The sequence below is a fragment of the Talpa europaea genome, assembly GCF_964194135.1.
Source record: "Talpa europaea genome assembly, chromosome: 9".
NCBI classification, from domain to species: domain Eukaryota; kingdom Metazoa; phylum Chordata; class Mammalia; order Eulipotyphla; family Talpidae; genus Talpa; species Talpa europaea.
In genome coordinates, this window is record NC_140076.1 from 23,920,447 (window position 1) to 23,948,043 (window position 27,597).

The 27,597-nt window shown below is 58.4% G+C and overlaps 2 protein-coding genes across 3 annotated transcripts; both read left to right on the top strand.

Annotated features, from left to right (window-relative positions):
* Positions 1-3,010: 3,010 nt before the first annotated feature.
* BMP8A (bone morphogenetic protein 8a) lies at positions 3,011-27,086 on the top strand (the record flags this gene model as incomplete). Of its 2 annotated transcripts, none has more annotated exons than XM_084244258.1 (7): positions 3,011-3,344; positions 14,049-14,238; positions 14,646-14,794; positions 24,412-24,606; positions 25,303-25,382; positions 25,886-26,023; positions 26,937-27,086. In XM_084244258.1, the coding sequence occupies 7 exons, from the start codon at positions 3,011-3,013 to the stop codon at positions 27,084-27,086; spliced, it is 1,236 nt and encodes a 411-aa protein (XP_084100384.1). The 2 variants fall into 2 exon arrangements, with proteins under 2 accessions (XP_084100384.1, XP_084100385.1); XM_084244259.1 differs by having other exon boundaries at positions 25,886-25,996.
* OXCT2 (3-oxoacid CoA-transferase 2) lies at positions 18,060-19,613 on the top strand (the record flags this gene model as incomplete). The annotated part of the gene is made up of 1 exon (XM_084243997.1): positions 18,060-19,613. One exon carries the CDS (start codon positions 18,060-18,062, stop codon positions 19,611-19,613), a length of 1,554 nt encoding a protein of 517 aa, XP_084100123.1.
* Positions 27,087-27,597: the final 511 nt, after the last annotated feature.

The following is a 27,597-nucleotide window of genomic DNA, read 5'->3' on the forward strand; positions in this document are numbered from 1 at the left end:
GAGTAATGTGCCAAGGTGGCTGGAAATCCCTGGCGTGATATTTCTTTCTCCAGGAAACCCCCATCTCAGTTCCCTCCAGTTCTGCAGCTCTAGGGTTTCACTCACATTTCTCCCGCCCAACTTCCTCTGCCCCCCAGGCACTTTCAGGCCCCTTTGTTCAAGCTCAGCTGTCATTCTGCTTTGGAAGTGCCTCCGACCCAGTCAGAGTGGGGGCTGCTCAGCACCAGGGGGGCTTCATCTCTGGCTGGGGACACGCAGAGCAGCCCACAGTGGCGTAGGGCTTACTGAAAGAACACAGCTTTCTCCACCTGTCCTAATTTGAGATACATGATTTCTATTATGGTAAGAACCATCCAGCACTGGGCTGCTTATAGTCCCGTGGGGGCCCAGCATGTCCCACACCCAACCTGAGAATTACAGGCTAGATGTGGGGCCCCTACTGACATGGTAGGGACTCAACAAGGATTGCGGGTGTCCAGGGGCACAGAGAACCTCCTGGGGGGAGGCAGGAGCTTCAGACACTCCTGGGACACCTCTGTGATGGCCCCAACCTCTGCATAGATCACCAGGCCCCGTGGGTTCAGCCTCCTAGCAGCTGTCTCTGCCCTCCTGCCCATCACTAATGGAGGATCATTGTCATCGCCCCCCCATTACTGTACCTGCCTCCAGCTGCAGGTCCTGACTCCAGTCTCCCTCCTGCCAGCGCGTATTTACCTCCAAAGCCAGGCTCTGGTCTTGACTCAGCACCATCACTAGCTACGTTGCAACATCATTATTCAGGTTTACAAGGTGTGGAAATTTACTTAGGTAAAAGGCAGATTAGGCATGTACTTAAGGTCCCAGCAAATAGGTGTTAAAAAGTTGATATAGGGCCTCCCCAGTGGCGCAGCAGTTGAGCGCTGGGTTGCGAAGCTGCCCGCAGCTTCTGCAGTGCTGGTTCAATCCCCGGCTGCTCCCCAGCCACCTGAGGAGGGTCCCACATGGCGCGCAGACCTCTCCTGCAGCCCGCTGCTCCCCTCAGCAGCGTACTTTGGTCCTTCTGCCTGCCCTGCTCCCCGCTCTGGCTCTGGTGAATTCTCTCACCCTCCCGCGCTTCTGACTGTACCCAGTGCTTGTATAAATAAATAAATAAATCTTAAAAAAAAAATAAAAGTTGATATAAAAAGTCTTATGCTTCTTTAGGGGTGGGATAAAAAAAAATCCTGTTTTAAAGTTTGAAATGATCATGGAAATTTTTTATTTTGTTGGCCTTCCTAATTTATATTGACATTTGTCTTGAATCCACATTGGAGCACTATAATTACCTGCTGTCCAGAGTCCTCATCTAGCCTCCCTGTAGGTCCTTTGTAGTCCATTCCTTACCAGTCCCTCCCGCCTCACCATCGCCATCTGCCCTGCTGGGTCTCCAGGCCCCACTGACCTGCTCACCTGCAAGAGCTCAACTACCTGCTCCAGGCCGGCTCCACTGTGTGAGAGGTCTTTGAACCTCTGTTGTGTGGCTCAGTCTCCTTACCTAGTAAAAGGAAGTTGGGGGCAGGGGGTGGGAGTGTTAAGTAGTATTTACCCCTTAACAATGTATGATCATTACAGCATTGATAGCACAAGTGCTAATGTCACCTGTCCTTACTAATGTCCCCAGTTCTCAGGCCTTTGACACAAGCTACTTCCTATGCCTGGAAAACTTTTTCCCACTGACCTTTCCTGGCATCCCAGGCCAATCCTTCCCAGACTTCCAGTTCAGTCTGGTTGTTACTTTCTCAGAGGGCAGCACCTTCATCATAAATGAATAAAGTGAGAGATTGTCTAGGAAGGGCAGAGAGCTGAGTCAATCAGGAATTTCCATGACAAATCTTTTCTTGGAGTCACTGAGGGGTGGGACCATTAAAATACACAAAGATGGTTTCCTGGGTGGGGAAGGGCCTCAGGGCCCCTTGGCTCCTCCTGTTGGGGCCTGCGGGCATCTCCCAGGTGCATCTGCACCGGGCACAGAGCAGGCCACGGGAGCAGCTGCGATGGCCAGGGAGGCACTGCCCTGGAGCTTATGGTGGACACCTCGGAGCAGTGTGCAAGCAGGTGCCCCAGGCGGAGAAGCTTGCAAGGGAAAGCCCGGGAAGGCTCTGGGAGGCCAGCGAGGACCTGCGGTGTCAGGGAACCCAGGCAGGGCAGCCGCTGGCAGAGAAAAGGGTCCCACTCACCGGAGGCGGCTGGCACCCGGGGGGCCCCTCCAGACAGGCTGATTGGACCTAGGACCACACACCAAGCACCAAGGCACCGTAGCCAGGTCACGCTAACACTCCAGGCCGCAGCCGGGTGGAGGAAGCACAAGGACACACCCCACCCGAGCACAGGTTCATGCTTTCACCACGAGCCAATACCCTGGTGACCCCAGTTCAAGGTCCCAAGCCCGATACTTGACGGCCACTACCTGGGAGGGCAGCCCAAGACGTCCCTGACCTCGACGGCTGGGCTGGGTCCTGTGCCACGACCCACCCACCAGCCACCCGCCACACCCACCAGCAGGTCGCATCTGCTGGCTGCGAACCTAGACCGCGAGCCCCTTCCCGGGGCGTCAGTTCTCGGCCTAGGCCCCGCCCCTGCGCCCCGTGGGTCGGGCCGGAGGGGGCGGAACCCGACGGCGGGCGCGGGCCCGAAGGGCGGCGGACAGCGGCCACCGACGGCCAGTCCAGCGGGGCCGCACTTGTCCGTCCGCTCCTCCGCGAGGGCAGCGGGAGCTTCCCCGCGCCCCGGCGGCCGCGCGGCCGCCCTCTCGGCGGGACAGACAGACCCGCCCGGGGCGCCGGCCCCGAGGGCAGCCCCGCCCGCGTCCGCCCGGCCCGGAGCCGCGACAGGTGCGGAGCCGCGACCCCAGGACCGCGCTGCGCCCGCGGCAGCCGCCCGTCGCCTCCCCCCGGCCGGGCCCGGACCGCCGGCCGCCGTCGGGGCGTCGCGGCCCCCGCCCCGCCGCGGAGCGGATGCGCGCGGGGCAGCGCCCGGCCCGGTCCCGCCCGCCATGGCCGCGCGCCCCGGCCCGCTCTGGCTGCTGGGCCTGGCGCTGTGCGCGCTGAGCGGCGGCGGCCCCGGCCCGCGCCCCCCGCCCGGGTGTCCGCCCCGGCGCCTGGGCGCGCGCGAGCGCCGCGACATGCAGCGCGAGATCCTGGCGGTGCTCGGGCTGCCCGGGCGGCCCCGGCCCCGCGCGCCCCCCGCCGCCGCCCGGCTGCCCGCGTCCGCGCCGCTCTTCATGCTGGACCTGTACCACGCCATGGCCGGCGGCGACGGCGAGGACGGCGGCCCCCTCGAGCGCCGCCTGGGCCGCGCCGACCTGGTCATGAGCTTCGTCAACATGGGTGAGTCCCGCGCGGCCGTCGAGCCCCGGGGGGCCGGGCGACCCCCGCGCCGTCCCGCGCCCCTCGCGCCCCTGGGCCCCTGGCACCCCCCTGGGAGGGGGACCCGCCGCCGGGTCGGGGCGCCGAGGTCTGAGGATCTGGGGGGCTGGGCTGCGGATGAGCGCGGCCAAGGCAGGAAGGTGGGTCCGGGGGCGCATACCTGCGCCCCGCCCCACGCGCACCCCAGGGTGAGCATCGCGTGATGTGGGGTGGACTGGGCAGCGGGGAGCCGGCCGGGCCTGGGGAGAGGCCAGTACTCAGCGGCCTGGAGCTGTGGCTGCGACAAGGGCGGCGCCGCGGACAGTGCCAAAGTTCGCGGGATGGAGCCAGCAGGAGAAGCCAGAGGTCCCGAGCCCAGCAGCCGCCTCCCTGCACCGGAGCCTGGGCCTGGAGCCGGCTGGGCCGGGGCGCGGGGGCCTGAAGCAGACTGGGCGCTGCTGGGCGGGCTCTGCTGTCACCTGGGCCGCGCCCGGGCCGTGGCGTGGCATGGAGAGCGTGTCCGGGCCCGTGGCGTGGCTCCTGGGCAGCTTGGACCCTCCTACATATTTCCCCAGGCAGAGCCCAGCTTTTCCTCATGGCAGAAATGTTCCTCCAGATCCTGGAGCGATTTCCCCTTCAAGTTCTCAAACTCCGTTATCAAATTCTTTCATCTAGTCATGAATATTTGCTGCCCATGCGCTTTGCCTCCTGTCCGTGGCCAGTGAGGGGCAGGGGCAGGGGTGTGGGCTGGGCGGACACCATGCACGGGCAGGCCCAGGGGCCCCAGGGACTGCAGCCCCTGAGGTGAGGAGAGCTGTGGGCTGAGCACGGGAGGCACCTTTGCCAAGGCCACCAGCCGCCCGTCCCCTGCACCATCCCGCTCCGCCCCTAGCAACCCTGGAGGACAGGGGAGGACATCTCCCCGGGGAGGACAGCAAGGCTCAGAGAGGCAGCGCCACTCCCAGGATAGCTCAGCCTCTACCTGTTCGAGCCAGGAGAGACCCAGCTTGCTCGGCCCTCCATCCAGTGCTCAGGAGGCAACATTTCTGCTCCTGGAGGACAGGCTTTCAGGGCGGAGAGAGCTTCAGAGGGTCTGGGCAGAGGAACCCCGGGGACAGAGCAGCCGCGGGTGTTGTGGGGTCCTCAACTATTAATACTTGCTGCCCACCAATAGGGCAGGAAGATGGAACAGCTGAGGAGTCTTCTGTCCCTCCAACCCAGAGCTGGTGGTGGGCAGGGGTGGGGGAGCCAGCAGCAGGAGCCAGGTCAGTGGTGGGAGCCCAGTGCCAGGCACAGGCCTTAGATCTGTGGGTTCTGGAGGTTGCCTTCCTGGTTAGAGGACAGGGTGGGGCTGGGGACAGAGGAGACCATATGTGGACTGGGGGCTGGAGCACTGTCCTCAGGACAGGCTGACCCAGGTTCAGGATCACTGGATGCAGAACCCCAGATGTGGTCACTCCAAGGATGCCCCCAGGGGCCCACCCATCAGAAGCAGCCGCCTCCTTCTTCCCCCAGTATCCTCTGGGTCGACACCTGCAGCCCTGGTGGAGCTGCCACTGTGGATGGAACAGTACCCTTTGCTCAGCTGGTTCCCCCCAGCCTCTGCTGTGCAACCATAGGCAGGTCCCTCACCCTCTCTGAACCCCAGGTCCCTTGTCAATGGGGCATCCTCAGGGCTGCTGTGGTGGTTAATGGAGGGAGAGGAGCAGGAAGCCAGCCCCCGTCCTTCTAGGGTGAACCTGGGCCTGGTCACTGCTGACCCCTTCCCTCCCAGCTGCTGCCCAGTCTGGGTGTGGCTGTGGTGGGAAATCCCCACCGCCCTAAATACATGTGAAGGCCAGAAGCAGATTTTAAAAGTCAACCAAAAGGTGTTTCTGCCTATTTTGAGAATGAAACTAGCTTTGAAGCTCACAGTCTTCTAAGTCCTGTTTCATCCATGCAGTAAACCGTGAAGCTGATTTGCCAGCTCCTTTCCATGGGCTCAGAGAGGTTAAACGGCAGCTCGGGGCCCCACAGCACCTCCATGGCACCATCGGGGCCGTGGATTCCAAGTCCCAGCTTCTTCCCACGCTGTCTCTGCGTGTTTCATTAAGACCTAAGGCCTGAGACGCTGTGGGATTAACAAGCAGATCTTTGTTCGTGGAGGCCGGGTCTGTGGGCGGCCCAGCCAGCTGTCAGAGGGCCTTCCTTGTTCTGATGCACTAATTGCCGGACTAGATCTCTCAGTAGACGTAGGTTTAACCGGTGATTACCTCGGCCGTGTGGGGAGGATCAGACACCTCCCAGGATTCTTTCCTTGTTTGGAGGCCAGGCCCCAGGCCCCTGCGTCCCCAGAGTCTAATAGCAGCGCGGCTGGAGCAGCGCCCACGCCCCGGCTCCCACACCTGTCGAGTCCAGCTCCACCTCTCCTCTCGGCCTCACCCTGAGACGCCAGGCCCAGTGCCTGCCAGGCCCCTGACTGACCCTGGCATCCTGCGGGACCCAGAGGCTGAGGGCCTCTTGTAGACCCCCAGCCTCGTCTGAGCAGATGCCTTAGGGAGTCTGTCTTGACTGACGGAGCCTGTGTTGGGGGCCAGGCCCGTGATCAGAGCCCATGGCCCTGCCTGACCTGTCTGTCCATCGCAGCCTTGTAGACGCTTGGCTCCCTTGGCCGCCCTCAAGGTAGCAGGTGGCCCCACTTCCATATTGAGAAACCGAGGCACAGGCAGAGCCGCAGACAGGATGAAGCCTCCTGCCCTGCTCCGAACCAGACTAATGCACCCCTGCGGCCTCGGTGGCCGAGGACAGGAGTGTTGGTGAAGGGAGGCGGTCGGGTTGGGGGCGGCGGGGCTGGGTGGGAGCATGGACCTGGTCAGGTTCTGCTCAGCCCCGGGCCCTAGAAGTGGTGACGCTTTCCTGCCGTGTGCCCCAACGTCCTGTGTCTCTAGGAGGGAGATCTTTTTTTTTTTATAATAAATTTTATTTTTATATTCCCCATACAATTTCAACCCCCCCATTTTGACCCCAATCCCTCTCCTCCCTCCACCCACCCCCCCCAAAAGTGTCTCTGGTTCATAGATTTTTGTTGATTTTGATTTTCACTTTCTTATAGTTATTCATTTTCCTGGTCGCTTATTTAAGTTTTCTAGATTCCTGCTATGAGTGAGACCATCCGGTATTTTTCTTTTTCTTTTTGGCTTATTTCGCTGAGCATGATCCCTTCCAGCGCCATCCATGTTGCTGCAAATTGCATGTGTTTATCTTTTTTGAATGCTGAGTAATATTCCATGGTATATATGTACCACATCTTCTTGATCCAGTCATCTATTTTTGGGCATTTGGGCTGTTTCCAAAGCTTAGCCATTGTAAACAGTGCTGCTGTAAACATAGGGGTGCAGGTGTTCTTTGGAATTGATGTTTCTGTGTCCTTTGGGTAAATACCTAGGAGTGGAATTGCTGGATCCTGTGGAAGCTCTATGTTTAGTAGGTCCAGAAATCTCCACACAGCTCTCCATAGTGGTTGGACCAGTTTGCACTCCCACCAACAGTGCAGGAGAGTTTCTAGGAGGGAGATCTTTCACTTCCCCCTGAATTCATCCCAGAGACTTGTGTGGTGCCTGCTCTGTGCCAGGCGCAGTCCTGGTTCCTGGGGTGTGAGAGCGAATGAACAAGTCCCTGCCTCTCAGCGCTGACCTCCTGGGAGAGACACGTGATAAACTTGGGCCCTGAGGCAGTTGTCAAGGGGCGCAGACTGCGAACCCCGACCTGAGACTAGGAGGGACAGCCATGGGGGCCGGGTCTGGGGTGGGGATTCTGACCTGGGACAGGCAGGATCCACATCCTGACTCGGCCGCCTCCTCTGAGTGTCAGCTGGACTTTGCAGTGCAGCGCTGGGAGCCTCAGTTTCCTCCTCCGTAAAACAGAGACATCACGGTACCACCCGTGGGGCTGTTGCGGGAGATCGCACCAGTGATGACCACATGCCTAGAACCTTCTTGTCTGTCCCTCCGTGAGTATCTCACATCAACTGTCATGTCTTGGTTTTGAAAAGAGGAGGGCAGCCTTCAGAGAAGTTAGGCGATTTTCCCACAGCCACACAGCGGTCCTCTCCCTGCTGTCCCTCTTCTGCTCTTCTGCACAGAAGCTGCCTCCGCCCGGCCGGGGCCTGGCCCGCCTCAGGTGCAGTGAGCGCAGGAACGGGGCTGTGGTGAATGTGTCGTAGATTGGGGATCTAACTTTCAATCACTTATTTAAAGTCACAGAAATAACAGGTGCTATTTACACAAAATGCAGACCACACAGGAACAGACCACATGGTTGCCCCGGGTATCCTCTCCTTCAGCCAGTTCCTCTGGGCAGCCACCCCTGGTTTCTATCACTGTGCATTTCTTTGGCCTGTCCTTTGAATTTCATGGAATGAAATCATACAGTCCATGCTCTTGTGTCTCGTCTTTCAGTCAGCATTTTTTTTTTTTTTTTTGGCAATTCATCCATGTCGTTGTTCTAGCTGTAGTTTGTGACATTTTATCTCCATTTCTAGCTCGGTTTATAAGTGAGTTGTATTGCATTGCATGACTATACCACATCACCTATTCTTCCTAATGGACATTTGGGTTGTCTCCAGTTTTTAGTTATGAATAAAGCTCTCTGAACATCTTTGTTCACATCCTTTTGTGGATAGATTAAGCCTGGGTTTTAATCATGACTGTCTATTTAGAAGACATTAGACAGTTTCCTCCTAAAGTTCTGAGCTTCATTTTCTCACAGTTAAGACAAAGTGAAAAGGCCTGCCTTCCAGGCTTGTACAGGATGAGAGGCAATGCTCAGGGTGACCAGCAGGCTGCCTGCCTCCGTGGCATATCCCCTCCACCTTCTGGACCTTTTTCATGTTGTGCCCGCTGCATAGAATACACACACCTCCAGTTCCGCTTTTCAAGGTGGAGGGCAGGTGATTCCCTCCGTGACTCTGACTCCTCCCACTCCCCACTCCTCTCAAAGACACAGGCTCCTTCCTTGACTAGAGCCTTCCTACTTCACGATGGTCAATTTCCGTTAGGATTCCAGTCCCTCTGCCTGTCTGGTTTGGGGCCCTGCCTGAACCCTCTTTCTTCTCTCAGTAAAGCCATGAAAAGCCCCGAGAACAGGACAAAACCTGAGTCTTCATGGCACCCCCACCCCGGCATGTCCCCCCAGCCCCTGCCTGGCAGGTGCTCAGCCACAAGGGCCAAGCTGAAGGAAAGAGGAGTGTGGCAGGAGGCAGGGAGCATGGAGAGCCAGGGAAGACGCTGGGCCTGGTGAGGTGGGACAGAAGCAGGCCAGACTGGGCAGGGCCTCCCTCCCCTGGAGCCCCAAATCCCTGCAGGGCCCTATCCCGTGTATTCTTGGCCACCCGTGGACAGAAGAACCTGTGACAGCCTCCCATCCCCACGCAGCATTGCCCCGGGATGAAGTCTAGGGTCTCTCGCCCTCCATGACCTCAAGTCCAAAAGACCCGACATGGGACTGCTGGTGTCTCTGCCCCTTCTGGGCCTGGGGCTCTCATCTGGGCAGGGCTCCCCCAAGGTGGCTCCAGCTCTGACCAAAAGACGTGCCCCTGATGGGGATGCTCCAGGGCTGAGGCACAGGACGGGGAGGCACACCCAGCCCCCTCCTCAGGGGACCCCGCTCTCCACGGGCACAGGATGTGTCACCTGGCCACATCTCTCTGGAAAACTCCCGGCTTGAGCCGGGGAATTGCATCCTTCTTGCTCACAGCTCCTTGGGTCTGTTTTTGGCCATGGCGGGTTTGATGTGGTGGAGTGTGCGGGTGTTCCCTTTTAATTCGGGGTCTGAAGCCGTCTGAGGGCTGGGCCAGTCATTATGAGCGCGGAGCCATTTATGGAAACCACGCTTGAAAAAAGCCCGTGATGAGAAGTGACTAAAAATACCCCAGAAAGGAAGCCTGGGCCTTCTCTCGGCAGCACTGAGATTTCTGGGCAGGAGCAGGACCTCAGGGAGCAGCGTCCATGGTGGTCAGTGCTGTGGCTCCTCATGGGCCGCACCGCATAGAGACTGGCTTATTCCGGACCTGTGTGGGCCCTTGGCTCTGTCACCGGCTGGACTAGCCAGACAGGCCCAGCCTGTCCACCCCAGGGCCCAGCCGCGAGAGGAGGGCAGTCCCAGCTGGGCGGGAACATGGCACTTCTGATGGAGACACACAGTGACATGGAAGCCACCCTGGCCCAGCATGGTGCCCCGCCCAGGGCCACGGAAGCCGAATGCTGAGCTGCCGGCAGGGGACAAGGAGACCTTGGGAAGAAGGGCCAGGTCTCCCGAAACTCTGGGCTCCCCTGAAAGTGGAGGGTTTGATGAGCAGGCCACTGAGAGCCTCCTGTTTGGTCCTTCAAACTGCTCGCTGTCCAGAGGGTAGACCAGCCAGGGACAGGGTGCCTGGTGCAAGGGATGGCGAGGCCATCTCCCTGGTGCCTACATTGAAAGCACTGCTTTCAAATGTGTTTAATAAACGAGTGAGTTAATACTCCTGCTCTGAAAAAGATACTAGTCATCAGAGGGGAAGGGAAGAAGGAGCAGGAGATGGGGAGGGAGGGGATAGGATGTTGGCGCTGGAGCTTCGGTGCACATACACAGTGTGAAGTTGTACGCCCACAATACCTAGGCAGGTAAATAATTGGCAAATCAACAAAAGTTGAGAGAGGAAAGGGAATGTTCTTAGCAAGTGTCCAGACCGTGAGAAAGTAGCATAGTCAGAAATCTTCCGCATACCCAGAGGTGTAACTGGAGGATCCCCAGGTTAGAAATGCCTGCCCAGATTTTGCAGCTGGGAGAAGTTATTGAATACCCAGTCACCTTGCTCCCAATAGCAGGGGTCCTCCCTGCCTGGCCCCAGGACCACGATGGGGAGAGGATTGCTGGCAGGATACAGCTCAGATCGTTGGGATCCGCGACACAGGCCTCCCTGGGAATACACTCCCGTCCCTTCCTCCCACCCCCACCTCCACCCACCCCGGCCTGTCTGAATCTGCCAAGGGACCTGAGCGTGAACTTTCCAGCCCCATAACCGCCAGCAGAATTTTACTGGGAAAACCCATGAAATCACGTTGTGCAGACCTTGCTCTTTCCCATAAATTCCCTGCGTGGATCATCAAACAACAGCGGGTAGGAAGCAGGGACAGGCCAGTCTCAGCTTGGTCTTTATACTGATTTATTCCAGATCAGATCCTGGCGGTCCGCTGTCCAGGAGGAAGCCCGGGGGAGTCAGGGCTCTTGGGCTCTGTTTCCACATGTGTGGATGGAGATAGAGATCTCTTTGAGTTGGATGTTCTGGAATCTCCAGCGCCTTCATTAAGAAATGGGCAAGTTTTGCCTTGTGTCTGAGCAGAACTCAGGAGATGGCCCTACTGGCATGACAGGGGCTGCCTCCCCGATCCTGGGCATCTTTGGGAGATTCCAGACCTTGGTTATAGGGGAAGGTGGAGGCTGGGCATGAAGGTACACTGAAAAGGAAACGCTCCTGAACAATGTCAGAAGCATTTGCTGGACCATAACCAAGTGCCAACTGTAATAACAAGCATGGCTTTCTGCAGTTTTCATTTGACTCTGGCACTTGGCAGGTGTGGATACTGAGGCCTGGAAGATCAAGTGCCTTGACAAATGTCAGACAGGTATAAAGGTGGCACGCTGAGGCCTCCAAATGCCTTTCAGTTAACTTCAAACATATTTATGTTATTTTTTCTTATTTCACAAAAGAAAATTGAATGCCCCCACCGTGCCATGACTTTGGAGTTTCAAACAGTTCTGGAGCTGCTGGAGGTGATCACGTCATACACCTATTAAGTTAGGAAGTGAGAGGTCAGCACCCGACCTAGGTCCTGAGGAATGGCCATTGCTCCTACCTCCTAGTCCCTGCACATCACAAAGCCCTTTCCAGCCCTAGTGGAAAGGAGTCAAGTATCCCCATTTTCAGATAAGGAGACTGAGGCCACCCAAGGTAAGTACCTGGTTGCCAGTAAGTCAGAGTTGGGACCAGGAACCCCACTACTGACCAGAGCTTCTACACTTCTCAGTGCTGGCTGAAGCTGGGACAGCCTGCCCAGGAACTGTCTGCAGGGCAAATCCAGGTGCCAACAAACGCAATTCCCTTACACCAGTTGTTGAGAATTATCTTTCCTAATCATAAGGAACAACTGCTGGAAAGCTCTAGATCCACACATTTCCAGTAGGAAAGGGCCACTCCCTCTGGCCAGTTACAGTAAAGTCTAGTTGAATGTTGCAGCCCAGGAAATTTTACCAATTTTTGATGGAAATCATTTTCCTAAAAATGTCCCGCCCTCTGGTGCTTGCCTGGAACAGCCAGGGTGGGCAGTTTCCTGCGCTGGAACTCCTGGGTGGTGTGCCATCTCACCAACCCACAGGACGGAAGTCTGGACCTGGGGTGGGGTCATTTACACAAGGCCCTCTTGATCCCCTGGCTCAGCAAGGCAGGGGGCCCAGGGATGGAGTCTGAGAGGAGGCAGCAGGCTGTTCCCTCGCCCGGGGCCCACTGAAGTCAGCGTCGGCTTGGAGAGGTTCCCAGGGAGCCCCAGGACTCACCCACAGCCCCCCAGCAGATAAGACACTTTGAGAGGGGTCAGCGCATGTGTGGCTGAGCGGCCTTCCTGACGCTCTGTGCCGCGGCCTGCACCTGTTTCATCCTGCAGAGCAGGGATTCTCACAGGCCATCGGGAGGGGTCTGTGTGGGCCCTAAAACCACAAACCCTCTGTGTCCAGCATCTGTAGGGAGGGGGGACCAGCATAGATATTCACTGTGAACACCACTGGGCAGAGGGCCAGGCCTGCCCGCCAGCTCTGCCTGCTCAGGGGGGACCCCACCTACGTCGCATGGCCACTGACACAATCCAGCTCTGTCGCTGGTGTCCACCGCACTGGAGCACTGCCCGTTCTGTGTCTCCTCCCTGACCTAGGGATGAGCCGCTCACCTCCCATGGCCAGCACATTGTCTGCTGACCTGTCAGCACAGCTCCTGCCCACCGGGAGGACATGAAGTGCTTCCACATCTGCTGGCCACCGGCCTGGTGACTTGTGGTCACTGAGCCCAGTAGCCAGAGAGAGAACTTTTTAAAAGACTCACAGACGTGTAATTAAAATCTCAGTGCTGGGTTTTGGGGGAGGCGCAGGGCGGCACCCACCCCTGCTTTCCGGAAACACAGATTTTAGCGCTTGAGAGTGACAGGAGGACAGAGCGCGATGGTCCTAAATAGACTGTCCTGGGCATTTCCGGCAGCAGGGAACGTGGGGTTTGCTCTGTAACCCAGGGCTCTTGCCCTGCGTGTCAGCCCAGCCCCCGCACCCACCTGCTCGGGTGCCCCCTCCAGCCTGGGCCTCGCCTCCCGTCCGCCCTTCCTCGGCTCCACTCTCCAACCAAACCATTCTGCTGCCCGGGGCCCTGCGCCCCGCTGGCTGGGGCACTGCACCCCCTCCAGGGCTGGGTTTCCAGCCTCTGCAGTCGGGCCCCGGCCAGACCCGCCCACCCCACACCCCACACTGCTGATCTGTGGGTGGCATGACACCTCCACACCTGAATTCGAGGTCCCCTCTGCCTAGAGTGCCACCTTCACACTTCCTCCTCCCCCCAATACTCTATCCCATCCTTCAAAGCCAGTTCAGATGTCACCTCCTCCTGGAAGCCTGCTCAGATCCACCACACGAAGGGCCCGTCCACCTTCCCCAGCACTGACTGGGCCTCTCCAGGGGCATCACTCCCTGTGATGTGCCTGTCCTTTCCCTGTCTCCCTCCTGGCCTCCTTCCTCCTTTCACACTTTGCTGTGTTTGCGTTTGTTTTCCCTGCCTGTGCCGTCCATTCCTCAGCTCCAGGCCTTTGCTCATGCTGGTCGGTCCCTCCATGGCAACCCTCTCCCTGGATGTTGTGGAAATATTCCCTACCCCTGTCAAGCCCCATGCGTCTGCAAGTGCGCCCTCTCCCCCACCTCCAGCCACCTGGACAGCCTCTTGGAGAGCCCCACTGAAAATACTTGGCTGTGGGGCCTCCCAGATGGCACAGCGGTTGAGCGCTGGGTTGCGAAGCTGCCCGCGGCCTCTGCGGCGCCGGTTCGATTCCCGGCTGCTCCCCGGCCACCAGAGGAGGGTCCCACATGGCGCGCAGACCTCTCCTGCCGCCCGCTGCTCCCCTCAGCAGTGTACTTCGGTCCTTCTGCCTGCTGTGCTCCCCACTATGGCTCTGGTGAGTTCTCTCACCCTCCTGTGCTTCTGACTGTACCCAGTGCTTGTATAAACAAAACAAACAAACAAATAAATCATAAATAAATAAAAAAAAATGCTCGGCTGTGTCCCCACCCAGCCCCCGCTCCCCCAGGCCCTGTTCCGACCGGGTCAGACTTCCGTCTCCCCAGAGCACAAGCCCATCTTCTGACTCACCTGTGAGTCCCAGAGCCAGCAGGGGGCTGAAATGGAGCTCTGGGTTGGGCGCTTACCTGTCAGGAATGGAAGCAGCCCTTGCTGGCACCCACGTGTGCCAGGCTCTGTGCTGGGCCCCTCACTGCTGGGCTTCTAGGAGCCCCTGAGCACCCAGAGGAGAGAGTCTAGGAGCAGGCGCCCCTGCTGTCCAGGCCCCAGGCTCCCACCCAGCTCTGCCCACACAGAGCCAAGCCCAGCAGCACCGCGAGTGACCACCAACCTGTCTTTCCTTGCAGTGGAGCGTGACCGCACGCTGGGCCACCAGGCGCCCCACTGGAAGGAGTTCCTCTTCGACCTGACCCAGATCCCGGCGGGAGAGGCTGTCACAGCCGCTGAGTTCCGGATTTACAAGCTGCCCAGCACCCACCCACTCAATGGGACCCTCCACGTCAGCGTGTTCGAGGTGGTCAGGGAGCAGACCAACAGGTGCCTGCCCTGAGCGCTTCCTCCTGGGCAAGACTCTGTGGGTGGGTGGGCCCTGGGGGGACATGTCCCAGAGGACAGAAGGGGGCATCCTGGGAGCACCCCCTGAGAGACAGGAGATGCTTGACCCAGGGCCCTGGCACCATGGAAGGGGCCCAGCTTCTGCTCTGGCTCCAAGCCCTGCCCTGACCTGATGGTGAAACCCTGGATGGCACTCAGCTACCAAGCCTCAGTTTCCCCATCTGCACTTGGGCACAGTAACCCCTTTGTATGGTAGATGCAGTGAGATAAGGCACAGCGGGCTCCTGGCCTAGAGCCAGGCAGGGGAGATGCCCCAGGGGCTCCAGGGTCACAGGAAAGTCAGAGGCGGCTGTGCTGGCCCCCTGTTAATTGTTCTTTCGTGTCCACAGGGAGTCTGACTTGTTCTTTTTGGATCTTCAGACGCTCCACGCTGGGGACGAGGGCTGGCTGGTGTTGGACGTGACAGTAGCCAGCGACCGCTGGTTGCTGAACCGTAACCAGGACCTGGGACTCCGCCTCTATGTGGAAACGGAGGATGGTAAGCCTCGGGGGTCGCAGCACACGTCTTCCTGGGGGTTCCTCCAGGCTGCGCTGCAGATGCCCCTGCAGCCCCCTCGTTGGCCCTGGAGGCCACACCTTTCTCTGCTGTGCCCTGGGGTGGCAATCCCCTCTCCACTTTGGGTGCTCAGTGAGTAAGGGGTAAGGCTCCCACCATGTGGGGCAGCAGAGGCCCCTACCAGCCTGATCCCCTCCTCTCCTGCGGAACCAGCGCTTGAGTTGCTAAGAGACTGAGTCCATGTTTTCCCTCCCCAAGAAAAGGGTGATCCCTCTATTCTCCAGAGCAACCTTCTTTCCCCATTGGGAGTTTCTGTTCTTGGCAAGGCGTGAGAAGTGGTCAGTGAGACCTGGGATTGATCCCAGCTCTGCAGCTCTAACTTGGTGACCTTACCTCAGTTTTCTTACCAATATCTTTCAAAGCCTCATCTATAGAGTGAGGATTCATGCACTCAGTCATAAGAGGTGTTGGGATAAGGAGAGTCTCCTTTATATCAAAGAGTGTGGCTTAAAAGTCCGAAAGTGGGCACAAGGTTGGCATGTTTGAGGTAAGAAGGGGCTGCCATGGCTGGAGCAGAGCAGGCCAAGGAGAGATTAGGAGAGATTGAGAGAGGTGGGCAGGGGGCATTCTGAGCTAAGATAAACAGTTCCAGGTGTGGGAGTTTTCAGGGTGGCTAATTTTATTTCATAACAATGGAGGATGACTGCTCTGATTCAGGCTTTTATACAAATACCCTTCAGGAAGTATTCAGCATGGCTGCCCGGCCCTCAGAGGGGGCTATGTCTAGTGATTTGCTTCCCAGAAGTACAGTGTGGAAGGGTTGGGGAAGCAACTTTACAGTGGAGAAAACTGAGCAGCGCAACTTCTGCCAGGGGATCAAGCTCACACAAACTTGCTGGATGAGTGTGGCAGTTCGTCATCTTGGTGGTCTTGCCCCAAATCCCACAACCCTAGTCTAGCTGTTACCAAGTATGTGGACTCACTGCTCAACATGCATAGAGACCAAATACTATGACACTAGATTTCGAGAAAAAATTATTGCAGCTGGACTGGCAAGGAGGCGTGAGGAAGCTTCAGTGTATTTTCTTGATTAAGAAAGGGAATCAGATTATAAAGGTTTGGGGGCAGGAACAGAGGATTTGAATTTTACTGGCTAAGGAGTGGGCTAAGAGCAAAGAAATGTGGACTTGGCTGAAGTTCATTGGCAAGTTATTGGGCAGTTCATACATGGAGACGCCTGCAGAGGCTTTTCTTCAGAACTGAAGTTTTGAATTTCTGTTGGTGGTTCCCTGCCTCTGGATAGACACACCGCCTCCTTAGCGTCAGGTGGCTTGGGTCTCAATTAAAATTCATCACTCTGTGCATACGCATGTTATATCACCTGCTGATAAGTCTCCAAGCTCTGCTGTGTCTGTGAAAGCAAATCTTAAAGAAAATAAGTTGTTTTGTGTGTGTAGGGTCTGAGAGTATTTAACTACTCATTTCATAACCATGAGATACATCAGCAACCCCCAATTAAAGGACCTTTTATGTAGTACCTAACAAGTACTTCTCAAAACTGCTAAGGCCATTAAAAAAGTAAAGGTCTGAGCCTCCCTGGTGGCACAGGGTTAAAGACAAAGCACGACCAAGCTATCGCCAGTCACTGTGGCATAAGTTTGATCCCCAGCCAAGGAGCTGATCCACATGGTGCAGCAGATCTCTCCTGACTTGCTGCTGCTCCCCTCAGCAGTGTATTTCAGTCAATCTGTCTGTTCTGTTCCCCACTCTGTCTCTGGTGAATCCTCTCACCCCGCCCCCCACACCTCTGGCTTACACCCCACTTCTTGTATGCATAAATAAATAAATTTTGGGGGGAAAAAAGTAAAAGTCTGAGCAGTTGTGATGAGAACAACCTAAAGCACTGTCGGACTATATGCCATGTGTGATCCTGGAATAGAAAAAGGACATTTGAGAAAACTAATGAAATTTGAATAAATGATGGCATCTAATTAATAAGATACCAGTATGGGGTCATTACAAGTGCCGGATGTATATAGGGATTTATTTTTTTTATTTTTAAATAATAAATTTTATTTTTATATTCCCCATACATTTGCAACCCCCCCATTCTGACCCCAATCCCTCCCCTCCCGCCCCCCACCCTCCATAGAGTGTCTCTGGTTCATAGTTTTTTGTTGATTTTGATTTTTCACTTTCTTATAGTTATTCATTTTCCTGGTCCCTTATTTAAGTTTTCTAGATTCCTGCTATGAGTGAGACCATCCGGTATTTTTCTTTTTCTTTCTGGCGTATTTCGCTGAGCATGATCCCTTCCAGCGCCATCCATGTTGCTGCAAATTGCATGAGTTTATCTTTTTTGATTGCTGAGTAATATTCCATGGTGTATATGTACCACATCTTCTTGATGCAGTCATCTATTGTATATAGGGATTTAAATGTTAGGTTTTCTCAGGGGAAATTGGGTCTGGGTATGTGGAAACTCCACTAAACTGGCAATTGTTCTGAAAAGCTCAACTGGTATAAAAAATGTGATCTAACATGTATAAAATGAAGACCCCCAGATATCAGTGGGCTGAGTGGACTGTGGGGATAAGAGTGAAGTCAGAAACACCCCAGGAGCAACAGCGTCCAGATGCCAACAGTGAGTGGCCTGTGCGAACTTGAAATGGAGGCCAGTGGAGAGAGATCATTGGTAACCTAGGGACTGAGCCTGTGGACTTCTAGAAGGTTGTTGTTCTGTTGGGCAGAAATAGAGGAGAGTCAGGTGTGAGGGAGAAAATCAAGGCCTGTGAGGTGACTGAGAGCTCTGAAAGCTGTCCAGTGTGGAAATGTCATTCCGGGACAAGTGCGTGTGGGGACAGGTGTGGGATCCATTGGCCATAGCAGTGGGTTTCCAGGCACGAGACTGGAGCGGGTGCCTGGGAAGGGGTAGAGCAGCCAGGAAGGAGGCGGACTGGCAGAAGTCTCCCCTTGAGCGAGGAGTGGATGGCTCCCTTCCTTCGGGCCCCACAGGGGAGATCCAGCAGCTCCCAATCCCTGGCAGGTCCTCTTAGTGTCCCGGCTCTGGGGGGCTGGGAGGGTGAGGGGGTCGGTGCCTGCCACCCAGAGCGCCCGTCCTGCTCTGTGACGCAGCGGCGGCAGCAACAACAACCCACCACGGGGCGAGGGCGCAGGATTGCAGAGGTGGCTGCCCTCCGCGCGCACCTCGGACCTCCGACCTCGGACCTCGGAGCCTGCGCGCGCGATGGCGGCCGGGCGGCTCCTGGCTTGCGCGCTCGCGCGCTGCGGGCCCGTGGGGCGCTCCGGGCCGGCGCTGGCCACCTGCGGGGTCCGTGGCTTCGCCACCAGCGTTCCCGCCCGCATCAAATTCTACTCGACGGCTAAAGAGGCTGTGAAAGACATCCCTGAGGGGGCGAAGGTCATGGTCGGGGGCTTTGGGGTCTGCGGGATTCCAGAGAACCTGCTGGCTGCGCTGAACAAGTGTGGAGTGAAGAACCTGACCGTGATCAGCACCAACGCGGGCGTGGAAAACTTCGGGCTGAGCCACTTACTGGCCTCCAAGCAGATCTCCCGCTTCATCTGCTCTTACTTGGGGGACAACCACCTCTTCGAGCAGCAGTACCTGACAGGTGAGCTGGACCTGGAGCTGACGCCCCAGGGCACCCTGGCCGAGCGAATCCGCGCTGGCGGCGCAGGGGTGCCGGCCTTCTACACGCGCACGGGCTACGGGACGCTGGTCCAGGAGGGAGGCGTGCCCATCAGGTACTACAAGGACGGCCACCACGCCATCCTTAGCAACCCGCGAGAGATCAGGGAGTTCAACGGGCACCATTATCTTCTGGAGTACGCCATCACCGCAGATTTTGCTTTGGTGAAAGGCTGGAAGGCGGACCGTGCTGGAAACGTCATTTTCAGGAAAAGCGCCAGGAATTTCAACGTGCCCATGTGCAAAGCTGCAGACGTCTCCGTGGTGGAGGTTGAGGAAATTGTCGATGTGGGGTCATTTGCCCCAGAAGACATCCATATTCCTCACATTTTTGTAGATCGCGTAATAAAGGGGGAGAAGTATGTGAAGAAAATCGAGCACTTGACATACCAGAAAGAGGACAAGGAGGACGCCTCCTGTAAAAGCAGTGTGAGGACACGGATCATCAGGCGTGCCGCTCTTGAATTTGAGGATGGCATGTATGCCAATTTGGGCATTGGCATCCCTCTGCTGGCCAGCAGTTACATTGACCCAAACATGACTGTTCATCTTCACAGTGAAAATGGCATCCTGGGCATGGGTCCATTTCCACGGAAAGAGGACGCGGATGCAGATCTCATTAATGCGGGCAAGCAGACAGTCACCATCTTGCCCGGGGGCTGCTTTGTCTCCAGCGACGACTCGTTCGCCATAATCCGAGGCGGGCACCTCAGCCTCACCATGTTAGGTGCCATGCAGGTTTCCAAATACGGTGACCTGGCAAACTGGATGATTCCCGGAAAGAAGGTGAAAGGCATGGGGGGTGCAATGGATTTGGTGGCCAGCCCAAAAACCAAAGTGGTGATCACCATGGAGCACTGCACAAAGGACAACAAGCCCAAAATCTTGGAGAAATGTACAATGCCCCTGACTGGGAAGAAGTGTGTGGACCGGATCATCACCGAAAAGGCCGTGTTTGACGTGCACAAGAAGAAAGGGCTGACGCTGATTGAGCTCTGGGAGGGCTTGACAGTGGACGACATCCAAAAGAGCACGGGGGCCGCCTTTGCGGTCTCACCCAACCTCAGACCCATGCAGCAGGTGGCAGTCTAACTTGGGGCGGAAACCTTGGCCACAGAGCATGTGAGCACCCTAAGCTCAGAGGAGCCCTGGAAAGGGAGTCAGTGGTCACATTTACATATTTCGCCAGGGGTTGGACTAGGTTTCTCCTGGCAGCTCAGACTTTCTACTGCCAGGTCGATTTTGTTCTCTCAAAACGGATGCAACTGTAATTAAAAACAAAGGGAAACAGAAGTGTTGGTGCCGTGCCTTCTGTAAGTGCCGAGCAAACTGCTGCAGGTGCTGAGCAGCTTGGGTGCCTGTCACTGTCTGAGATATTTGATATTTGTTACATCCATGCAGCTTGAGATGATAGGAGGAAGAGTTCCCTCTGAGGGCCTTCCCTCATCCTGAATCATGAAGTGGAGGCGAGCACGGAGGGGGAGGAGATAATGCCACCCAGAGTGCACCTTGGCCCCTTTACCAGAACCGCGAAAATACACGTATCTGTGATTTTGGGGGGGTCAGAAGACATAAGGCTGCTCTGACTTTTCTTCTGGGGTATTTCATTTTGTTTCCCTGAGGAGCCCCCCCTTTTTTATTTTTTATTTCTCCTAATGGCTAAATAGGTGTCTTTAGAAGGGGAGCAAGACATCTGGGGGGCAGTGGTAATGGGAGCAACTAAAGGGGAGGACAGCTGGTGCTCACAGTTCCACCAGGAAGGCCCCTCTGTAATAAACAGTCCGTCTGTGTGCTGCCCAAGGCTGAGCTCAGGACGGGAGGCGTGCTGGAAACCTAGCTTCTGGACAAGATGAGCGTTCTCTTCTTATGTCACAGTGCTCCTTTGCTGTCATAACACTCTCCTTCCTCTCTGTTGTGGAACCCCAAACTCACCTCTTGTTAACACTCCTTAGAACCCAGGGGGGCCAGTGAGAGATTTCATCCTGAATCCATAGTTCAGAAACCAAAATGAAAGAGAGAGAGAGAGAGTGTGTGTGTGTGTGTGTGTGTGTGTGTGTGTGTGTGTGTGTGATTAAAAACAAAGGCTGGCCTGGAGCACCTGCTTCTCTGTGGCTGCAGGGGTACATACAACCGATGGGAGCAGGTTGGTAAGAACAAGCTGCAGCTGGTCAAGAGAAGCCTTTGGAGTGGTCTCGTTGGCCCCACTAGGCCCGAAGGGAGGGCACACTCTGGAATCGGAGAGGCAGGGACACTAGTGGAGTGGGATAAACAAGTAGATACTGGGCCCCTTTTGGAATATCTGGGGAGGGCCCCTTTCCAGAGGTTTCTCTGGAGCATCTGGATGTTGGGAGATTTCCAATCGCCTCCCACACTGGGATTCCCTCTAAGGACTTTAACCAGGTGTCCTGATTGTCCTTCAGCATGGCACCAAGGTCACATCCATGACCGCAGCTGAGCTGGGGCTGCAGGGAAGGGTGAGGCGGCACCTAAAATGGAAGGAAGCCTTGGGGAAAAGAGGAGAGATCTTGGCCTAATACGTTAGAAGAGGGGGCCGTGAAGTAGGGCCTGACCTCCAGCACTGGGGAGCAGCTGCCAAGCTGGGTCCTGACTGGGCAGACTCAGAAATGGGGTGAGGCTGGGGGTGTCATGGGGCCCACTTACTTGGTAGAGCAGCATCACCAATCCAGGCCTCTGGGAAAGCCTCCTGTAGGGGCAGGAAGACCACAGAGCAGGTTTTCTGATCCAGCAGACTGGGTAAAGGAGGAGTCAGAGTCCTCAGTGGTTTTTGCAGGTCTTTTATTTAGATTTACCAGGCACATGGCAGGCAGGGGGGCCAGGGGGCCGGGAGGCAAGTCTTCACTCTATCTGGGCTCTCCAGCCTTCTCTCGTGTTTCTCTGCTTCTCTGCTCTCCTGCTTCCATTCGTTCTTGGCTTCTGCTGGTGTCCCCATGATGCCGCCCTTATAAACTGTCTCTCAGCCCAGGTGTGCCCACTTCAGGTGCCCGCCATCAGACATGCATTCAGGACCACAGGGTTCTCTCATCTATCCGAGTGGCAGGAGGGCAGAAAAGCCTGATGCTTTTTACCTTACCCTACACCTCCGTATGCGCCCATCCTGAGGCACACCCGAACACCCTGCCAGCACCCCCAAGGGGAGAGTATGCCTGCCAGCACCCCCAAGGCCAGGTCTGAAGGCAAGGACCCTAGGCCCCAGGAGAGGGTTTGCCAGGTGGGCCACCACGCTCATACCTCCTAATAGGTCCTTCCCTGCAGCCAACTGGTGAGAGAGCCTGTCCAAGGATGCGCTGAGCAAAAGCAGAGAAGGTGGGAAGGGGGCTAGAGGACCCTTTGCCAGACCTTTGACAGGAGAGGGGGTCTAAACACCTGACTCCTTTCCAGCTGGAAGGGTGGGGGTGCCAGCTCTGTTGCAGCTTGCGCTGGAAACAGAACACTCACTGCCTTCACTGGGCCTTAGCCTCTGCTTCTGTGAACTGGGCACCTTGACTAGCTGCTTCCAAGGATCCCCACTAGGCTCCTGGCCTGTGAGAGCCTCCAAGGGCTGCCAGCCCCGGCACAGACCTGGCTTAGGAGCCCCACAGGACTTCCTGCCCCATTGGTCTACCTGTCATTGGTCCGGAGGACACAGCTGCTCAAGGAAGAGCCGGGAACAGTCTGGCTCCTGTGGGCAGGCTCTCCAGGGTCTCCCGTTGCAGGCCTGGGGCACTTAGGCCTGGAGGGCAGCCCCGCCCAAGGCCGTGCCCAGTGTCAGCCAGGTGTGGACTTCAGACCCATGCCAGGTGGACCACAGTGTCGCCCACTCCAGAACTCAGTGCCGCCTCCTGGAGCCTCAGGCCTCCGTGTCTCTTGGCTCTGCCTCCTCACAACTGGGATGTGACCAGCGTCCTCATCACTGCGCACCCAAAGGGCTTCTCTCTGGGCCTCCTGTGTCAGCTCCTGCGGGAACAACATCTCTCAGTCGGATGATCCTGAGTGGAGCCTCCACTGGGCCGGGCGCAGGTGTTGGTGATGTCAGAGGTCAAAGGTTAGCCCTGGATGGATTCCTGTTTAGTCACCTGTGGCCCATGGACACGGGTCTAAAGCAGCGCTGTTCAGAGCTGACCTTTGAGCAGGATGGGGTGGGTCCAGCTGTCCGTTTGGAGCGTGTGATGGAGACGCCTCCTCGCCCTGCTGTGGAACAAGCGCGTGTGTGTGTCACGTGTACAGGAGTGCACGCGTGAGCATGGGTGCACACATACACATTGTGCCGTGTGAGCCCCTCAAGGGGAAGCGGAGCGATGGCACTGTGTTTGAGAAACATAAAAGTGAGTTAGCCGTCACAGTCCTGCGTTTAGTCTAAAACGATTCCGCAGGAAAGGACGGTTCTGTGGCTCTTGTCTCTAGAGTGGAAGCCGGGAAATAGCCTGAGTGTCTAGAGAGAAGCTGTTACTTCAGCACTTTGTGCGGGGTCTGCTCAAAGGAGTCTCGTGTGCTCGGATTCGTGAGTGAGGACCGGCCTGAGAACCGCGTGGCTGGCGTTGCTGCCGCTGTGCTGGCGTCTCGGGGTGAGCACAGGGCCTGGAGGGGCAGCGCGCACCCCATGGCTGCCCGCCCGTGGGCCCCCGGGTCCTAACCCCGGGTTCATTGACTGGCTTTGCCCCGTGTGACTGCGTGTGTGAAACATTCATAGTTGACGCTTTAAGGAGGATGAAGGTGTTGATGTGAAAACACCGGGACTCCCTTATAGACGTCTTTGTTATGCTCACACTTGTGTAAAATTTAAGCTGACCTGGGGCCTCCCTGGTGGCGCAAGGGGTTAAGACGCAACCTATGAAGCTGTCCGCAGCCTCTGCAACCTGAGATCTATCCCTGGCCAGGGAGCAACCCACATGGCGCAGCAGACCTCTCCTGGCTCACCTGCTGCTCCCCTCAGCAGTGTATTTCATCAGTCTGCCTGTTCTGCTCCCCGGTCTGTCTCTGGTGAATCCTCTCACCCCCCACACTTCTGGCCCGTGCCCCAGCTCTTTATGCATAAATAAATAAATCTTTAAAAAAAAAAATTTAAGCTGACCTGAACACACCCCAGAAACGCGAACAGGATGTGCTGGAGAGGCCAGGGCTGATGAGGGCTAAGTCTCCTCCAAAGCGTTTCCGCGTTCACTGTGTTGCTGTGATAAAGAACAAGCCAGGAACCGCTTAGGCCGCGCAGAGGCAGAGGAAGGTAGTTTTGTGGTTGGGCCGGGCGTGTCGGCGTGTTTTTTCACGGCAGTGGGGTGAACCCCCATTTTCACAGCCTCCTTGTCGGGGCTGAGGCCCCACTGCCGTCCCTGCCCACCGCCTTTCCTTTCTGCCGGGGAGACGTGGCTCTGGAATGAGGCGTGGCGGGCCCAGCTCTGGGGCTTTGGTCAGGGGGCCCCACCCAGGGCCCGGGCGTCCTCTGGGGGCCCCAGGGTGCGTGGGAGCTGCTGGGGCCTCGCAGAGCAAGGGCCGCTCATCCTGCAGCTGCTCGGGTCAGCGGGGGAGACCCCACCGGAACATCCCAGACCCGCCTGGGGGTCCTGAGACCGTGGGAGCCTGGCTCCGCCCGCGCCCCCCGAGGGAGGGTCAGGCCAGCCCCGGGGCCTCTGGGGCTTCTCAGTCCGGGGGGGCTCAGGCCACTGCAGGGAGGGCCCGCGAGGCCGCTGCGAAGCGGCTGAGCCTCCGGTGAAGACCCCGCAGAGGGTCCCTGACCACCCCTCACACCCCAGCGGCTCAGGCCCCCTCCCGGCCTCCCTCGGACCCGCCGCGGGCACCGGGCTGGGCGCGGGGCTCCGTCTCCCCGGGGAGGCCGAGGTGGCTGCTGCGTCCCCGGGCGGGCAGCGCGAGTGACCGCCCTCTCCTCTCTCTGTCTCAGGGCTCAGCGTGGATCCTGGCCTGGCCGGTCTGCAGGGGCGACGGGCCCCGCGCTCCAAACAGCCTTTCATGGTCACTTTTTTCAGGGCGAGCCCCGGTCCCGGGCGGGCCCCTCGGGCTGTGAGGCCCCTGAAGAGGAGGCTGCCGAAAAAAACCAACGAGCTGCCGCACCCCAACAAACTCCCAGGGATCTTTGGTGAGGGCCGGGGCTGGGCTCCGCCAGGCCCCCTCCAGCCGCCCCTCCTGGCCCATCTCCAGCCGGTAGAGCGCGGCCGCGGCACCTCAGCCTCTGGGCCTCGGCCCTCCCCGGCCCCCAGGCCCTCCCCGGAGGTCTCCATGGGAACCGGGCGCCCTTGCTCAGGGGTGCAGCCCGGGTGGCCCCCCAGGAGCCTGCGGGAGCCACAGTCACCCATGTGCGGCCGAGCCCTCGGGTCAGGGAAGGGCCTGACCCACCCGTGTCCTCCTTCCCTTCCTGGGGGTCGCCCCCCGGTTGGCCTCAATGTGGGCCCCTGGACCCGTGGGTGGGCTCGGCAGGAGAGGGGGAGAGGCCAGGAGGTGCCCCGGAGGGACGAGGGCGGAGCCACCGATATCCTGGGGTCTCCCCGGTGTCTGAGTGTACCCTGGGCTGTTTATTGGGGTGTCTTGAGACCCACCGTCTGGAAGCCAGGGGAAGCTGGGCTAAGAGCAGGGATGCTTAGGGGGCGCTGAGCGCCTTGGGGAGCCGACGGCTTCCCGCAGAACCGCAGGGAGGAGGTTCTGGAGCCCAAATGGTTTCACTTCCCGCCCTTCATTTGCTGACCAAGTGGCGCAGGGTGTCCCCTACCCTGGTGCTCCCCTGGCCGCTGCGCACAGCAGGAGCCCCAGGAAGACCCCGCGCCCCTTCTCCCCGCAGATGAGGCGCCCGGCTCCGAGGGGCGGCAGGTGTGCCGGCGCCACGAGCTCTACGTCAGCTTCCAGGACCTCGGCTGGCTGGTGCGTTCTGGCGCCTCCTGCCCTCTTCAGGGACAGCCCCCGAGGGTGGAGGGTCGAGGGTGTCTCTCCAGGAGGCCGAGGATGGGGGGATTCTTTCCTTTTCTCATGCCTTTCCCCGAACCAGGTTTTCTGAAGGGCGGGGGCGCTGCTCTTAGAGTGAGAAGGCGCTTTTCATCACAATCCTGACCATGGAGACTCTGACCCCTCAGAGCTGGGCCCGGGCGGGGCGGGCGGTGGCCTGTGCGTTCCCTGTGAGCGCAGCGGCAGGCCCTGGGCACGGAGGGCGGGCGGGGAGGGACTCGGAGCCCAACGGTGGCGGCAGGGACAGCGCGTGGCCCTGACTGCTGGGGGCCCGCGGGGGAGGTCGGGCCTGGAGGGAGACCGCCCAGGAGGGCCGAGGTGGGCCACGGACCCGAGGTGCGGAGGGGCAGGGACCCTGAAGTGGACTGGGGGAAAGGGAGGGGCCCCAGGGTCGGGACTCACCGCCCTCCTGCTCCCCCCAGGACTGGGTCATCGCCCCCCAGGGCTACTCGGCCTACTACTGTGAGGGGGAGTGCTCCTTCCCGCTGGACTCCTGCATGAACGCCACCAACCACGCCATCCTGCAGTCCCTGGTCAGTACCATGGGCCAGACTGGGAGGGTCGCCGAGGAGGGGGCTCCTGAGACCCCCAGTGAGCTGGGGTGCCGCCTGTGACTCAGGGCGCTTTCTCTGATGGGCTCCTCCCTGCCTGTACACAAACCTCTACACTGGGCAGGCAGACCCCGTGGGCCCAAGCGTGGACACCGCTCACACCCTGGGGCACACCCCTGGGGGCACTGCAGGTGCACGCGTGGGCACTCCCATGGGGAACACTCACATGGGGTCAGACTTCCACAGGCTCAGCTGGGCTGTCAGAGGGCAGCACACCCCCATCACAGCTCCATCCGGGTCCCGCTCAGCTGTTCCCTGGGTGGTGGGGGATCTCTACCTCCCCAAGGGCTCGTGGGGACCTGGCCCCCAGGATGGGACCCTGGCGAGGAGTCTGTCTACACCGCAGCTCCCCTGCCAAGGCACAGACAGGTATTTTTCTGGAGGCTGGAATAGCTGCACTTGCCTTCAGGCCCCTCTCTGGTGGGAACGCTGTTCTGGAGAAGGGACGGGCCCCTGCACAGGTCAAGTCCCATCACCCTCGCAGGCAGCCAGGCGGCCCTGGCCTGTCACATGGCCTGGAGCCCTCAGGTCCTTCTGCCCAGCATGAGCAGCCAAGGGACCCAGAGGGCGGGGCTCAGGCCCATCAGGTGCAGGCCCGGGCAGTGGATCCACCTGTGGGACCAGCAGGGTCTGACTCTGAGGGGCGCAGGGAGTTGCAGTGTTCCCAGCTGTGCCCTGGGGGCGTCAGGGCAGGCAGGGTCAGGAGGGCAGGGAGCAGAAGTGCCTTCAGCACCACCCGGGCTGCAGGTAGTGGTTGGAGCTGGAGGGTGAGTGGCCGGAGACCCCGCAGTTGACAGCACCCGGTGGTGCTGGGAGGAGGCTGTGGCTCTCATGCCTCTGCCCACTGCCCCTCCCTGGCCAGGTGCACCTGATGAAGCCGGACGCGGTGCCCAAAGCGTGCTGCGCGCCCACCAAGCTGAGCGCCACTTCCGTGCTCTACTACGACAGCAGCAACAACGTCATCCTGCGCAAGCACCGCAACATGGTGGTCAAGGCCTGCGGCTGCCACTGAGACCCGCCCACCTGCCCTGCCCGCCTGCCCCAGGGCCCTCTCAGATCAGGAGCCCTCCGACGCTGTCAGGTTTCGTGCAGGGGCAGCAGGGACATCATCACAGTCCTCCCTACGTCCCCTCAGGCACTCTGCTCTTACCCCGGGGCTTGTGGGAGACAGAACCCCTCGCTGGCCTGATGCCCAAGCATAGTTGTCCAGGTGTGCGGGCTGTGCCATCTCTGGCCAGCACACAAGTCCAGCCCGAGGACCTGTGTTCTCCCCGCCCCAGGCTGCAATCGAAGTGTGACGGCAGAGGGCACCTGAGGTGATGTTGGCCAATCAGGCTTTGCCACACCCCAGGTTTGGGTGTGGGAGAGCGGCCTCGCAGGCACACACTGGGCATTTCCAGGCGTGGCTAGACATGCTCTGGTCCCGTAGGCTATCATTGGGCTCCTGACCTGGCCCTCAGGCGGTTAGCTGAGGGTTAGTTCTATTAGAAAAAGAACAGGTCAGATGGGCCTCAAGCTTAAGG